Source organism: Callithrix jacchus, chromosome 14 (genome assembly GCF_049354715.1).
Source record: "Callithrix jacchus isolate 240 chromosome 14, calJac240_pri, whole genome shotgun sequence".
Lineage (NCBI taxonomy): Eukaryota > Metazoa > Chordata > Mammalia > Primates > Cebidae > Callithrix > Callithrix jacchus.
Window position 1 is genome coordinate 82,584,180 of NC_133515.1, and position 13,834 is coordinate 82,598,013.

Here is a 13,834-nt window from a genome sequence, read left to right on the forward strand (position 1 = left end):
CATGTATTCACATCAGTGAAATGTAAAACATTAAACAAAGCTGAGAAGCTATTGTTCTCATTTTTAAAAAATAATGAAATACTAAAATATAAAATCTGGTGAGTTTAGAATATTTTCACAATGAAAAAATGACAGCAAGTTCTACAAAATTATTAAATTTTAATTAAAATTACATCTTTTTCTCAAAGTCTAGACCCTTATAAATCTGATTAGTTTGTAAATATTAACGGCATGATTTATCAATCTCCTTTCTTTACATTATTTATTTCTTCATTACAAAATTCATCTTTCCACTACTAAAAAGTATTTTTCTGTACTTTATATAAAAATTCTTCTCCATTCAACCAATAACCTATAAAATATGAGAATATTCAGTATTTTAACCTTTTATACCAAGTTAAAATATAAACTCAGTATTTTTTTTTCAGCTTTTCAATTCCAGTAGTAATATTAATAATATCGGCCTATCTACTAATTTTACACTTGCTTAACTTTTTATACCAAGTTAACCAAGACATCTTGGTTAACTCAAGTAACTAGAGATTGAAAAGCGTGCTACAATGATTTCATAAAAGTCTACAAGGCAAATAATGATTTTTTGGCAGGGAACAAACAACATGCTAGCAAAACTTCTTTTGAAAAATTAACTCTAGAGGGCAGTGTGAAACACGGATGGGGAAAAAAGGCAAAAGCAACAAACACAAACAAACCTTTCCGGAGGCTGAGGATGGGGCAAGGTAGGTGTGAATACACCACCTAAATATATACTCAATAGCAGTATTTTTTTCAGCTTTTCAATTCCAATAGCAATATTAATAATATGAGCCTGTCTACTAATTTTATACTTACTGAACAAATTCTCTTATGATTTTTTTTCCCTCCCCTAATTAGACTAAAACTCATTAATGGCTGAAATGTTTGTTTTAACCTCTTAGATGACGTCACAAATATTGACTAACACACCACACGGGTTGAGAATCATTTCTTACTTTGATATGTTTACATCCTCCAAAAACTAGAAAATCATAAATAATATCTAATGATTTTAAAAATCGTTTAAAAATTTAATATCATACCTGAAATGCTGGGACTTGAAGGATTTGATAAAGGCTTGGAACCTTCTGAAGATGGTTCTATTCCTTTAGAAAGAGATCCATCCACTAGTATATCAGTTTCGTCAATATCATCACAGGTTCCTCCAATTTGGAGAAAATGAAGCTCACCACCTACAGGGTAGTAAATTTCATAGATACATGAAAAATAGTAGATATTCAAACATAATACTAATTAGGAAACAATTTATTTTAATATCACTTCATAGGCAGATAAGGAAAGCTACCAATGTGATATATTTCCAAGAGTTTAGAAATTTAATTGCCAAGGAATTGCAAATTGAAACTGAATGTTTATGAAGAAAATAACAAATACATAAACATACATGAAAACAGGTATTTATCTGTTAACACAGTACTTACTATGTACCGACAGTGTTTGAAATGCTCTAATTAATTCATTTACTTTTTGCCAAAAACCCCTGTGGCAGGACTATTACTATGGCCACTTTACAGATGAGGCACTAGCTCTACTGGAATTGACAGCCAAATCTCTTAATCTCAACAGTAATAAAACCAAACAAATATTCTTATTTTTTTAAAGCACTCGCAATGAAATGAAAGCAACTCAAATTTCTAGTTTAATATCTCTGTCACAGGAAAAACTTAGCTTTAATTAAGACAAAAAAATAAACACGTAATAGTATATTCTAACATTCTAATCTGGAGATTCACTTCCAGCATGGCAGAAAAAGGAAGATGATAAACCCCTTCCTGAAAAGCAACTAATAAAGCTAGACAAAACTGTAATTTAACTAGGGTGAGGCAAGCAGTGAAAACCAGCAAATTGACTGCTATCTCCAGATGGGGCTCACTTGATTGATGGAGAGCTTCCAGTTTAAAGTGGTGGTTTCAATGCGAAACAAACAAGGAGGTCTGCTATTTGAGGTCAATTTGGGCAAGCAAAGCACTAGAAACAACAGGGATTTAACATGGAATTACATGTAGTGAGAGAAGCACAGGGGACTTGGTAAACTTTCCACAAATCCCACCTTGATCAGAGTCTGTGTAGGTGTCCAGCAAAGACCAGAGAAAGCCCAAGCCATCACTACCTCCTCAGTTAACTAAGCCTCTATGCCTATGCAAAAGAGAGCTGAGACAGCACAACAGAAAACAAACACCAGGGCACACTTGAGCACAGCCTTAATGGCTAAAGGTATTTGGACAACACAACCTATCAATCTTTGGCTGAACACTAAGCTGTGCTAACACAGAAGAAACAATATAAGAAACAAGGCTTAAAAATTAAAACTAGGCAGAAAAAAATTACAGAAATCAGCAGCTGCACAATACAAAAGAGATTTCACAGATTCAGCCAGGTGAATTACAAAACAAAGGAACAAGCACCTGCAAAAAAGGTAGGGATATCCAAATCCAGATTTCTATAGTGTTGTTTTAAATGTCCAGTAACTAAACAAAATACTACAAGACATGCAAAGAAAAAGGGACCCATATTCGAGATGTAAAACACACACACATACACCTGAAAATGTCTTCTCGGACTTCAAAGATCTATTGTAAATATTTTTATAGAATAAGAGGAAACCGGGGGTATAGAGAATTACAGGAAATGATGGTATGAATGGCTTAACAAAGAAATATAAATTACTTTCTAAAAAGTACCAAAGGTAAATTCGGCATTGGAAAGTAAAATAACAAAGAAGTTCCTCAGAGAAGCACAAAGCAAATTTCACATGGCAATAAAAGAAAACAGTGAAATAAGAGATTAACAGTAATTCATCAATCTGAATAACAGAAGGAAAATATTTTTTAAAAAATTAAAACAACCTTGGAGACTTAAGGAACAGATAAAATATAAGAACATACATGTAATGGGAATTCCATTAAGAGAATTCCACCTGAAGAAATAATGGGCAAAAACTTACCAAATATGACAGAAAATACTATACCACAAATTCACTCAAGTTCAATGACCCTCAAATAGGATAAACACAAAGAAATAACACACATATATGTAAACTCTTGAGAGTCGAAGGCAAAAACATGAAGAGAGTAAAAGAAAAATTACTCATCAGACACGAAAAAAACAGCATAAATTAACAGATGACTTATGAGTAACAATGGAGACCAGAGGCAATGGAATGACATTTAAAGTAAAAAAAAGAAACTGTCAAGAGATTCTCTACGTAGCGTTAATCCTCAAAAATGAATGTGAAATTGGCTGGGCGTGGTGGCCCACGCCTGTAATCCCAGCACTTTGGAAGTCAGAGGCCGGGGATCACCTGAGGTCAGGAGTTCGAAACCAGCCTGACCAACAAGGTGAAACCCCGTATCTATTTAAAAAATAAAAAATAAAACAAATGTGAAACGAAGACATTTCCAGAAAACTGAGAGAACTTTATGCTAGTAAGCTGCCTTATGATAAGTAACAAAGCCCTTCAAGATGAAGGAAAGCAACATCAAATTCACTGGAATAAATAAAGAACAGAAATGATAAGTAGGTGAATATAAAAAATAAATGTTTTTCTCATTTCTTTGCAACTTTTTGTTTTTGAGACGGAGTTTCACTCTTGTTGCCCAGGCTCCCAGGCTGGAGTTCAATGGCATGATCTTGGCTCACCGCAGCCTCTGCTTCCGGGTTCAAGGGATTATCCCTGCCTCAGTCTCCAGAGTACCTGGGATTACAGGCACCCACCACCACACTTAGCTAATTTTTGCATTTTTAGTAGAGACAGGGGTTTTGCCATGTTGGCCAGGCTGGTCTTGAATGCCTGACCTCAGGTGATCCGCCCACCTTGGCCTCCCAAAATGCTGGGATTATAGGCGTGATCCACTGCGCCTAGCTGTTTTGTTGGGTTTACAACATACTTAAATGTTATGAATGGAGTGGGGGGTGAATAAGAGCAAAGTTCCTATATATTTTACTAGAATAAATTATTATTCTGAAGTAGATTATATTATTAATTAAACCACCAAAATACCACTCAAAAAAAAGTAGTATCAGAAAAAGAAACCAGAATCAACATGTGGACCAGTGATTTCATGTCAAATGGCAGAGTAGGAAGCTCTAGGGATCAGTCCCTCCACCAAGGCAAGCACTGAACTAGAAACTGTGATTGGAATCAACTACGTCAGAATTCTGTGACCTAACAGGATATTTACAACAGAGGAGACTGATCGCTGGTAAGAGAGTGGCCTGCATGAACCAGGTACAATCCTCCACTCCATCCTCAGCCCTGACAGCTGTGGAGAAAAGAAGCCCATGTGCTGGAAGCAGCTGGCTGGTGCCAGCTCAGACAGCAGCAACCTTCTCTTTCCAAAATACAGGGTTGTGCATTTTGGTTGGTCTAGCAGCTCCCTAAGGGACCAGAATAGACACTTGCCTTGGTTTCATCCTTCTGAGACTGCAGCTGCTTTCCCAAGCAGCAGCCACGGGAAGATTTAAAGAAACAGAGTGGAAACAGGATCTACAGAAAGATTTAAAGAGACAGAATTCTTTTTTGGAAGGCTAAGAGAGGGGAGAAGGTTCTATAGCCTTTGTACAAAGAAAAACTCAAGAAAACCAGGAAAATGATTTTGAACATAAGATTATCAACCAAAAGACAAATTGGACTTTTTCAAAAGGCCAATGTTTTGGGCATCAAAGGACACTATCAAGAAAGTAAAAAGAACCCAAAGAATGTGAGAAAGTATTTGCAAATCATATCTATTAAGAATTTACTATCCTGAATTTCTAAAAAGTTCTTACAACTCAACCAAAAAAAAAAAAATTCAAAAGTGGACAAGGACATGAAAAGACATTTCTACATGTATTACAGAAATACAAACGACCAGTAAGCACATGAAGACATGCTCAACATCACTAATCATTAGGAAGGTGCAAACACAAACCACAATAGAAAGTGCAAACCAAAACCACTTCACGACCACTAGGCTATTATCAAAAAGACAAAAAATAACAAATGCTGGCCAGGATGTAGAAAAACTGGGAACCCTCTAAACTGCTTGTGGAAATGTAAAATGGTGCAGACTCTGTGGAAAGCAACTTCTTGATTTCCTCAAAAGGTTGAACATAGGCCAGGCGCAGTGGCTCACACCTGGAATTCCAGCACTTTGGGAGGCTGAGACAGGAAGATCACCTGTGGTCAGGAGTTCAAGACCAGCCTGGTCAACATGGTGAAACTCCATCTCTACTAAAAATAGAGAAAATAGTCTGGCATGGTGGTACACGCCTGTAATCCCAGCTATTACTTGGGAGGCTGAGGCAGAAGAATTGTTTGAGCCCAGGACGCAGAGGTTGCAGTGAGCCGAGATCATACCATTGCACTCCAGCCTGGGCAACAAGAACGAAACTGTCTCAAAAAAAAGAGGTTGAACATAGAATTACAATATGACCCAGCAATTCCACTCCTAGGTATACACCCAAAAGAACTAAAAACAGGGACTCAAATATTTGTATGCCAATGTTTATAGGGGCATTATTCACCATCGCCAAAAAGTGGAAACAAACCAAATGTTGGGTTACAGTAGTCACAGCTCCAAGACCTCACAGTGAGGACTGAAACTGTGGATAGTATCAAACCCTGTGTGTGTGTGTGCGTGCGCGCGCGCGTTTGTGTGTGTGTGTATGAAACACACACACACACTAACACACAAGATAATTTTTTTTTTTTTTGACATGGAGTTTCGCTCTTGTTACCCAGGCTGGAGTGCAATGGCGCGATCTCGGCTCACCGCAACCTCTGCCTCCTGGGTTCAGACAATTCTCCTGCCTCAGCCTCCTGAGTAGCTGGGATTACAGGCATGCACCACCATGCCCAGCTACTTTTTTGTATTTTCCGTAGAGACGGGGTTTCACCATGTTGACCAGGATGGTCTCGATCTCTTGACCTCGTGATCCACCTGCCTCGGCCTCCCAAAGTGCTGGGATTACAGGCTTGAGCCACAGCGCCCAGCAAGATAAATTTAATATATAAATTAGGCACAGGAAGAGATAAATAACAAATAAAACGTAACAATGATAGCAATATACTATTCGCAATTTCACAAATAGAAGATTTGTTCTTACCATAAATCTTAGGAACCTGCATATAAAATTTTTTTCTTTCCTTTTTACAAAAACTTTCACCTTTTCAACATAAAGAAGAAACTTTACTTCTTCTTTGGGAGTAAAACAGCTTCACTTTGGGATATCTGATAGCCAGCATCACTATTCTTGAGCTTTAGGGCCATTATTAAGTAAAATGGTTACCTGAACACAAGAACTGTGATTCCAGTGACAGATGATATGATAACCAAGATAGCTACTAAGTGACTAACAAACAGGAAGTATACACAGCATGGAGACACTGGACAAAATGATGATTGTCGTTCTGGGTGGGGCATCAAGGGATTTTATTACACTACTCAAAACAATGAATAATTTAATAATTATCAATTGTTGATTTCTGAAATTTTCCATTTAATATTTTCAGACTATAGCTCATCACAGGAAACTGAAAGCATAGATGGGGGGGCCTAATGTAACGGGATATTATTGGGCCATCAAAAGGAACAAAAGATGTGATACAAACTACATAGGTGAACATTAAAAATATGCTGAGTGAAAGAAACCAGGCAAAAAAGGATAAATATGCAATTCCACTTATATGAGGTATCTACAATAGGCAAAGTCATATAGAAGTGTGATTGAGGTTAGCAGCAGCTGAGAGTACAATGAACAGGAAGTTACTGCTTAATGGTTACAGAGTTTTTGTTTAGGATGATGGGAAAGTTCTGGAAATAAGTACTGGTGATTATACAAAATTGTGAATGTATTATAGTCACTATACTGTACACTGTAAATAGTTAAAATGGTAAACTTTATTATGTATATTTAACACAATTTATTTAAAAAAAAAAATTATAACCCATGACCCAACAATTCTACTCTTAAGAACAGAGAGCTTCAAGTTGAGTGCAGTGGGTCACGCCTGTAATCCCATCACTTTGGGAGGCCATGGCAGGCAGAGCACTTGAGTTCAGGAGTTCAAGACCAGACTGGACAAATGAGGAAAACCTGTGTGTTTTGTAAAACACAAAAATAAGCCAGGCGTGGTTGTGGGCACCTGTAATCCCAGCCACCTGGGAGGCTGAGGCAGCAGCATTGCTTCAACCCGGGAGGTAGAAGTTGCAGTGAGCTGTGATCGCACCATTGCACTCAGGCCTGGGTGATAGAGTGAGACTCTGTCTCAAAAAAAAAAAAAAAAAAAGAATAGAAAGCCCCTTATATATGTGTACCAAGGAACGTTTATAGCAGAAATAAACACAATGTCCACTGACAGGGAAATAGATAAATTATTTGTGGGTTTTTGCACAATGTATAAGTGAAAATTATCTACAAGGCATGCAACAAAACAGGTAAGGTTAAAACATAAGAGAGGAAAACCAAGTCCCCCAAAACTACTTAAGAGTTTCATGTATACTTTTATAAAGAGCGAAAACAAGCAAAACTCAATAAAATATGTTGTTGAAATACTCACATATGAAGCATAAAACCAGTTTTTTTTTTTTGTTTTTTTGTTTTTTTTTTTGAGACGGAGTTTTCGCTCTTGTTACCCAGGCTGGAGTGCAATGGCGCGATCTCGGCTCACCGCAATCTCCACCTCCTGGGTTCAGGCAATTCTCCTTCCTCAGCCTCCCGAGCAGCTGGGATTACAGGCACGCACCACCGTGCCCAGCTAATTTTTTGTAATTTTAGTAGAGACGGGGTAAAACCAGTTTTTTTTTTTAAGGAAAGACATAAAAATTACTGAGTAACAGCTATCTCTAGAAAAAGGGCAGAGTTTGAGAGAGGGGACGAGGGACACATTCGCAGACCCAAGATATCTGTATTGCTTTAGTTCTTGGTTTGACAGCAGGTCTCTGGATGTTCCTAATAAATTATTCTTTACTAGTGTTATATAAATGTTTTTTTCTTAAAAGAAAAAAAATCAACAAAGGGATTAAAATGGTAGACTAAAAATATTTATTCAGCACAAAAGAATGCAGTGAAGGAGTTAACAAAGGAATGTAAAAAACATTTTAAAAAATAAAAATGGCAGAAATAAATGCAACCATAGCAATAATTACATTAAGTGTAAAGTCATTCAAATTTAAAAGAGGTTATCCAACTGTATAAAAAAGCAAGACCTGGCCAGGCACAGTGACTCATGCCTGTAATCCCAGCACTTTGGGAGGCCAAGGCAGGCAGATCACGAGGTCAGGAGTTCAAAACCAGCCTGACCAACATGATGAAACCCCATCTCTACTAAAAATGCAAAAAAAAAAAAATCAGCTGGGAGTAGGGGTACGCACCTATAATCCCAGCTACTCAGGAAGCTGAGGCAGGGGAATTGCTTGAACCAGGCAGGTGGAAGGTTGCAGTGAGCCAAGATCACGCCACTGTACTACAGCCTGGGTGACAGAGACTCCATCTCAAAAAACAAAACAAAAAAATTGAAAAAGCAAGATTTGGGGCTGGGCGCAGTGGCTCATGCCTGTAATCCCAGCACTCTGGGAGGCCGAGGCGGGTGGATCATGAGGTCAAGAAATCGAGACCATCCTGGTCAACATGGTGAAACCCCGTCTCTACTAAAAATACAAAAAAATTAGCTTGGCATGGTGGTGGGCGCCTATAGTCCCAGCTACTCAAGAGGCTGAGGCAGGAGAATTGCCTGAACTCATGAGGCAGAGGTTGCAGTGAGCAGAGATTGCGCCATTGCACTCCAGCCTGCATAACAAGAGCGAAACTCCGTCTCAAAAAAAAAAAAAAAAAAAAAAAAAAAAGCAAGATCTAATTGTATGAGTCTAAGAGACCCACTTTAGATTCAAAATCGCGGAAAAGATACATAATGCAAACTGTAACCATAAGAGAGCAGGAGTGATTTTATTAGTATGACACAAAATAGAGACAAAAAGGAATATTTCATAATGACAACAGGGCGAATACATCAGAAAGATGTAACAAGTATGAAGCAGTCTAACAAAAGAGCCTAAAGATAAAGTGAAGCCAAAACACTTAAAAGTAAACAATTCAACAACAACATAGTTGGGGATTTCAATACTTGCTCTCAAAATTGATAGAAGAACTCGATATAAAACCAGAAGACTTTAACAACTCAAAAACATACACAAGTGAAATTTATACAATACTCTACCCCATGGGTGCACAATATACATTCTTGTCAAGTGCACACAGAACATTCTCCAGGACAGACAAGAAGCTGGGCCATGAAAAAGTCTCAATAAATTTCAAAACACTAACCTCATGAAAATTATGTTCTCTGACAGCAATGTAAATAAGTTAGAGATCCAGAATAGAAAGAAATCTGGAGAAACTTCAAGTATTTGGAGGGTAAACAAAATACTTTTAAATGACCTCTGGGTCAAACAAGAAATCACAAGAGAAATTAGAACATATTTTGAGCTAAATGACAAAGGAAAAACAACGTATCAACATTTAGGGGGTATCACTAAAGTAGTGCTTCCAAAAAAATTTATGACTTTAAAATTCCTATATCAGAAAATATCTCAAACCAGTAACCTAAGCTTCTAAGAAACTAGAGAAGGCCAGGCACTGTGGCTCACACCTGTAATCCCAGCCCTCTGGGAGGCCGAAGCAGTCAGATCACAAGGTCAAGAGTTTGAGACCATCCTGGCCAACATGGTGAAACCCCATCTCTACTAAAAATACAAAAATTAGCTGGGCGTGGTGGCACATGCCTGTAGTCCCAGCTACATGGGAGGCTGAGGCAGTTAAACTACTTGAACCCAGGATCCAGAGGTTGCAGTGAGCTGAGATCACACCACTGTACTCCAGCCTGCCACAGAGCAAGACTCCATCTCAAAACAGTAAGTATCAGAGGAGAGCAAAATAAACCTAAATCAAGCAGAAGGAACGAAATGATAACATTAAAATGGAAATCCAGTAAAAGGGAAAACAGAAAAACAAAGAAAAAAATGTCATTTAAATCAGGAACTGGTTGTTTTGAAGAAAAAAAAAAGCAACAAAACAAATAAACCTTTAGACAGACTGATGAGGAAAAACAAAAAGAGACGATGGTGGTGCACCTGTAGTCCTAGCTACTTAGGAGGCTGATGCGAGAGAATCACTTGAACCTAGAAGGCAGAGGTTGCAGTGAGCTGAAATAGTGCCACTGCACTCCAGCCTGGGTGACAGAGACTCTATCTCAAAACAGAATTTTAAAAAATAATAATAAAATAAAATAAAGCAAAAGGATTGTGGAGAGTATTATTATTTATACTAAAATTTGACAACTTAAAAATTGACAAAAAGACTATCAGAGCTCAATAAAGATTTTTTAAAAACCCTCAGTTATTCTCTATAAACATAACTGAATTTGTACATTCAAAATCTTCCTACTAAAAAAATTCTCTAGGCCCAAAAGGCTTCACTGGCAAATTCTACCAAACACTTAAAGAAAAATAAAACCAATTCTACACAAACTTCACCCCAAAATTGAAGAGAAAATACTTCCCAACTCATTCTATCAGGCAAGCATTACTCTGATATCAAAACAAGATAAAGATTACAAAAAGCAAAAACTAAGAAAGATTACAAGGAACATGTAATGTCCCTGATGAACAATATGCAAAAGTTATGAACAAAATTTTAGCAAATTGTATCCAACGGCATATAAGATAATGCATTAAAACCAAGTGGGTTTTATCCCAGGAATGCAGTTGATTTAATATCCCAAATCAGTAAATATATTTCACCATATTGAACCATAAAAAACAACCAAATGATCTCCATGGATACAAGTATTTGATAAAATGTAACATTCATTCCTATTGGAAACTCTTAGAAAACCAGGAACAGAAGACTAAAGGAATGCTTTCCACACAAAACAAGTACCAAAGCAAGGATGTGACCATACAGTCCAATAACCCCAAACAGTGAGATTATTAAAGACTTTCAAATCAATTATGCCTCAACTTCTTATTATCCTGCTCTGAATATCAGTACAGGTATACAGGCTTTATGTTGTTGGGGTCAAATTTATAGTCACTATTGTTATATTTCATGTGTGTTCCCTATTAACTGCAGCCTTTTAAAAAACCTTTAATTTTTTAAGCATTAACATATTTGTCAGGTATCATACTGCATCCTTATTCCACTAATGCATCTTAGTCTTATTTTCTCATTTAAGTCTTTCCTATTGGTTTTAAATGCATTTGCGCCAAGCAGAATACTAATTTATCTTTCACTTTAAACTCTAGACTTTTATAAAGAAATTCATACTTTATTTTATGCCTTTTACAAAATTTCATATATGTAGTGTGTATATATTCTATTCCTGAATTATCAAACATAGCTTAACAAATCTACATTTAATATATTATTAATCCTATATAAAATTAACTTAAAACATATTAACTATAGATTTATTTTTATGAAAAGACTTGATTCTCCATAAGAAAAACAGTTCTATGTTATTTGAATATACTCAGAAGACAGGGTCATGTCCATTTGATTCAGTCTTGAGATGCTTTTTAAAAATCATACATGTACCTACATTTTAAGACATCAACTTTTCTTTCCCCTTTGTTACTATCTTTTCAAATGCACCTTCATCAATCAATCCCTGAAAAATTGGGAGATCATTTTGAATACAAGTAACTTCTCAGGTTTTTCTTGTCTTTCATCTGGATAAATTCCCTATCACATGAGATCATGTCCTAGGAATTTCAGACTGTACAAACTCCAAGAAAACAACCATCTATTTTAAATACTCTTTTTTTTTTTTGAGACAAAGTCTTGCTCTGCTGCCCAGGCTGGAGTAAAGTGGCACAATCTCAGCTCTCTGCAAACTTCTCCTCCTGGGTTCAAGCGATTCTCCGGTCTCAGCCTCCCGAGTAGCTGAGTAGCCAACCGAGTAGGCCCGCACCACCAGGCCTGGCTATCGCACTTGGCCAATACTTTTATTTAAATGCTTAAAGTATTAATACTTAAATATTTAAGGCATAAATACTGTTTCTTTTCTGAGTTACCTAAGGCATATCTCATCAAATAATTTAAAGCATTAAAAACCTTATTGCATTTCTGGAATAGTAGTAGTGTCTTATAAAGATGTGCCCTGGGAGGCCACGGCACCTAGGTTCCAAGTCCGACTCCATTTTGGATGATCTACGACAAGTTAAAGAATTTCAATTTTTTGGCCAGGCATGGTGGCTCATGCCTATAATCCCAGCATTTTGGGAGGCCAAGGTGGGTGAATCATGAGGTCAGGAGATTGAGACCATCCTGGCCAACATGGTGAAATCCCATCTCTACTAAAAAATACAAAAATTAGCTGGGCATGGTGGCATGCGTCTGTAGTCCCAGCTACTCTGGAGGCTGAGGCAGGAAAATCACTTGAACCCAGGAGGCGGAGGTTGCAGTGAGCCGAGATTATGCCACTGCACTCCAGTCTACTAACTGAACAAGACCCTGTCCCAAAAAAAAAATTTTTTTTCCATTTAAAAATTTTTCAGATTTAAAGAATGCAAAGAATTCAATTTAAGATTCTTCATCTTTTGTTATGGCAGTATACTGCTGTTTAAAGTGTTCTGATGAAAGACTCCCAGGTTTGAATGCAGGCTTTGCCATTTATCAGCAATGTGACTAAGACAAGTCACTTAACCTCTCTTTCCTTCAGTATCTTTATCCACAAAATAGAGATGGTAATAGTACATTAAAGTTGGTGTGATGACTAAATGAATACAGATTAAGTTCTTACAACAATGAACTGGCACATATAAGAAAAATTCAAATTATCTCCAATACCACATACAATTTTAACAGTTGATTTAAAATTCTCAACTATATTCAATAATTCAAAGTTTTATTAGTCTAAAGTTATTAGACTAAACTGCTCTTTTTTTTTTTTTTTTTTTGAGACAGAGTCTTACTCTGTCTCCAGGCGCTAGGCTGGAGTGCAGTGGCACAATCTCCAATCTCGGCTCACTGCAACCTCTGCCTCCCGGGTTCAAGTAATTCTCCTGCCTCAGCCTCCCGAGTAGCTGGGACTACAGACGTACGCCACCACGCCCAGCAAATTTTTGTATTTTTAGTAGAGATGGCGTTTAACCATGTTGGCCAGGATGGTCTCAATCTGTTGACCTCGTGATTTGCCCACCTCGGCCTCTCAAAAGTGCTGGGATTATAGGCTTGAGCCACCACGCCCAGCCTCATTTTTTAATTTAGTTGGATATTTACGATATTTGAAGATTTTTTTTCATTATAATTTCACTAGATACTGGCCAGGGGTAGTGGCTCACACCTGTAATTCCATCACTCTGGGCCAAGGCAGGCGGATCGCTTGAGGTCAACAATTCAAGACCAGACTGGCCAAAATGGTAAAACCTAATCTCTACTAAAAATATAAAAATTAGCCAAATGTGGTGGCCCACACCTGTGGTCCCAGCTACTCAGGAGGCTAAGGCAGGAGAATCACTTGAACCTGTGAGGCAGAGGCTACAGTGAGCCATGATTGTGCCACTGCACTCCAGCCTGGGTGACAGGGAGAGACTCTGCCTCAAAAAAAATAAAAATAAAAATAAACTTCACTACATATAGTCCAAAGAAGACAATCTAACCACTACGTTAACCATTATATTCCTTGGCTAAACTCTTGAAATCTATTTAAAGAGAGGAAAAATAGTCTAATTACTATCAGAACCACAGATGAGAAGCAAGCATAAATCTGCTCAAATCCTTATTCTTCTGCCATACCTTG

The 13,834-nt window shown here is 37.3% G+C and overlaps 1 protein-coding gene across 50 annotated transcripts in view; it reads right to left on the reverse strand.

Moving 5' to 3' along the window:
• Positions 1–13,834, reverse strand: part of BIRC6 (baculoviral IAP repeat containing 6) — a 250,707-nt gene that overhangs the window by 171,281 nt on the left and 65,592 nt on the right. For all 50 annotated transcript variants that reach the window (XR_013526681.1, XR_013526680.1, XR_013526682.1 and 47 more), the window contains one exon: positions 1,077–1,226. Coding sequence is in view for 45 of the 50 variants with exons in the window: in XM_078349545.1 (XP_078205671.1) it covers positions 1,077–1,226 (150 nt within the window). In the remaining 5 variants the exon portion in view is untranslated. The remainder of the gene's footprint in view (positions 1–1,076; positions 1,227–13,834) is intronic.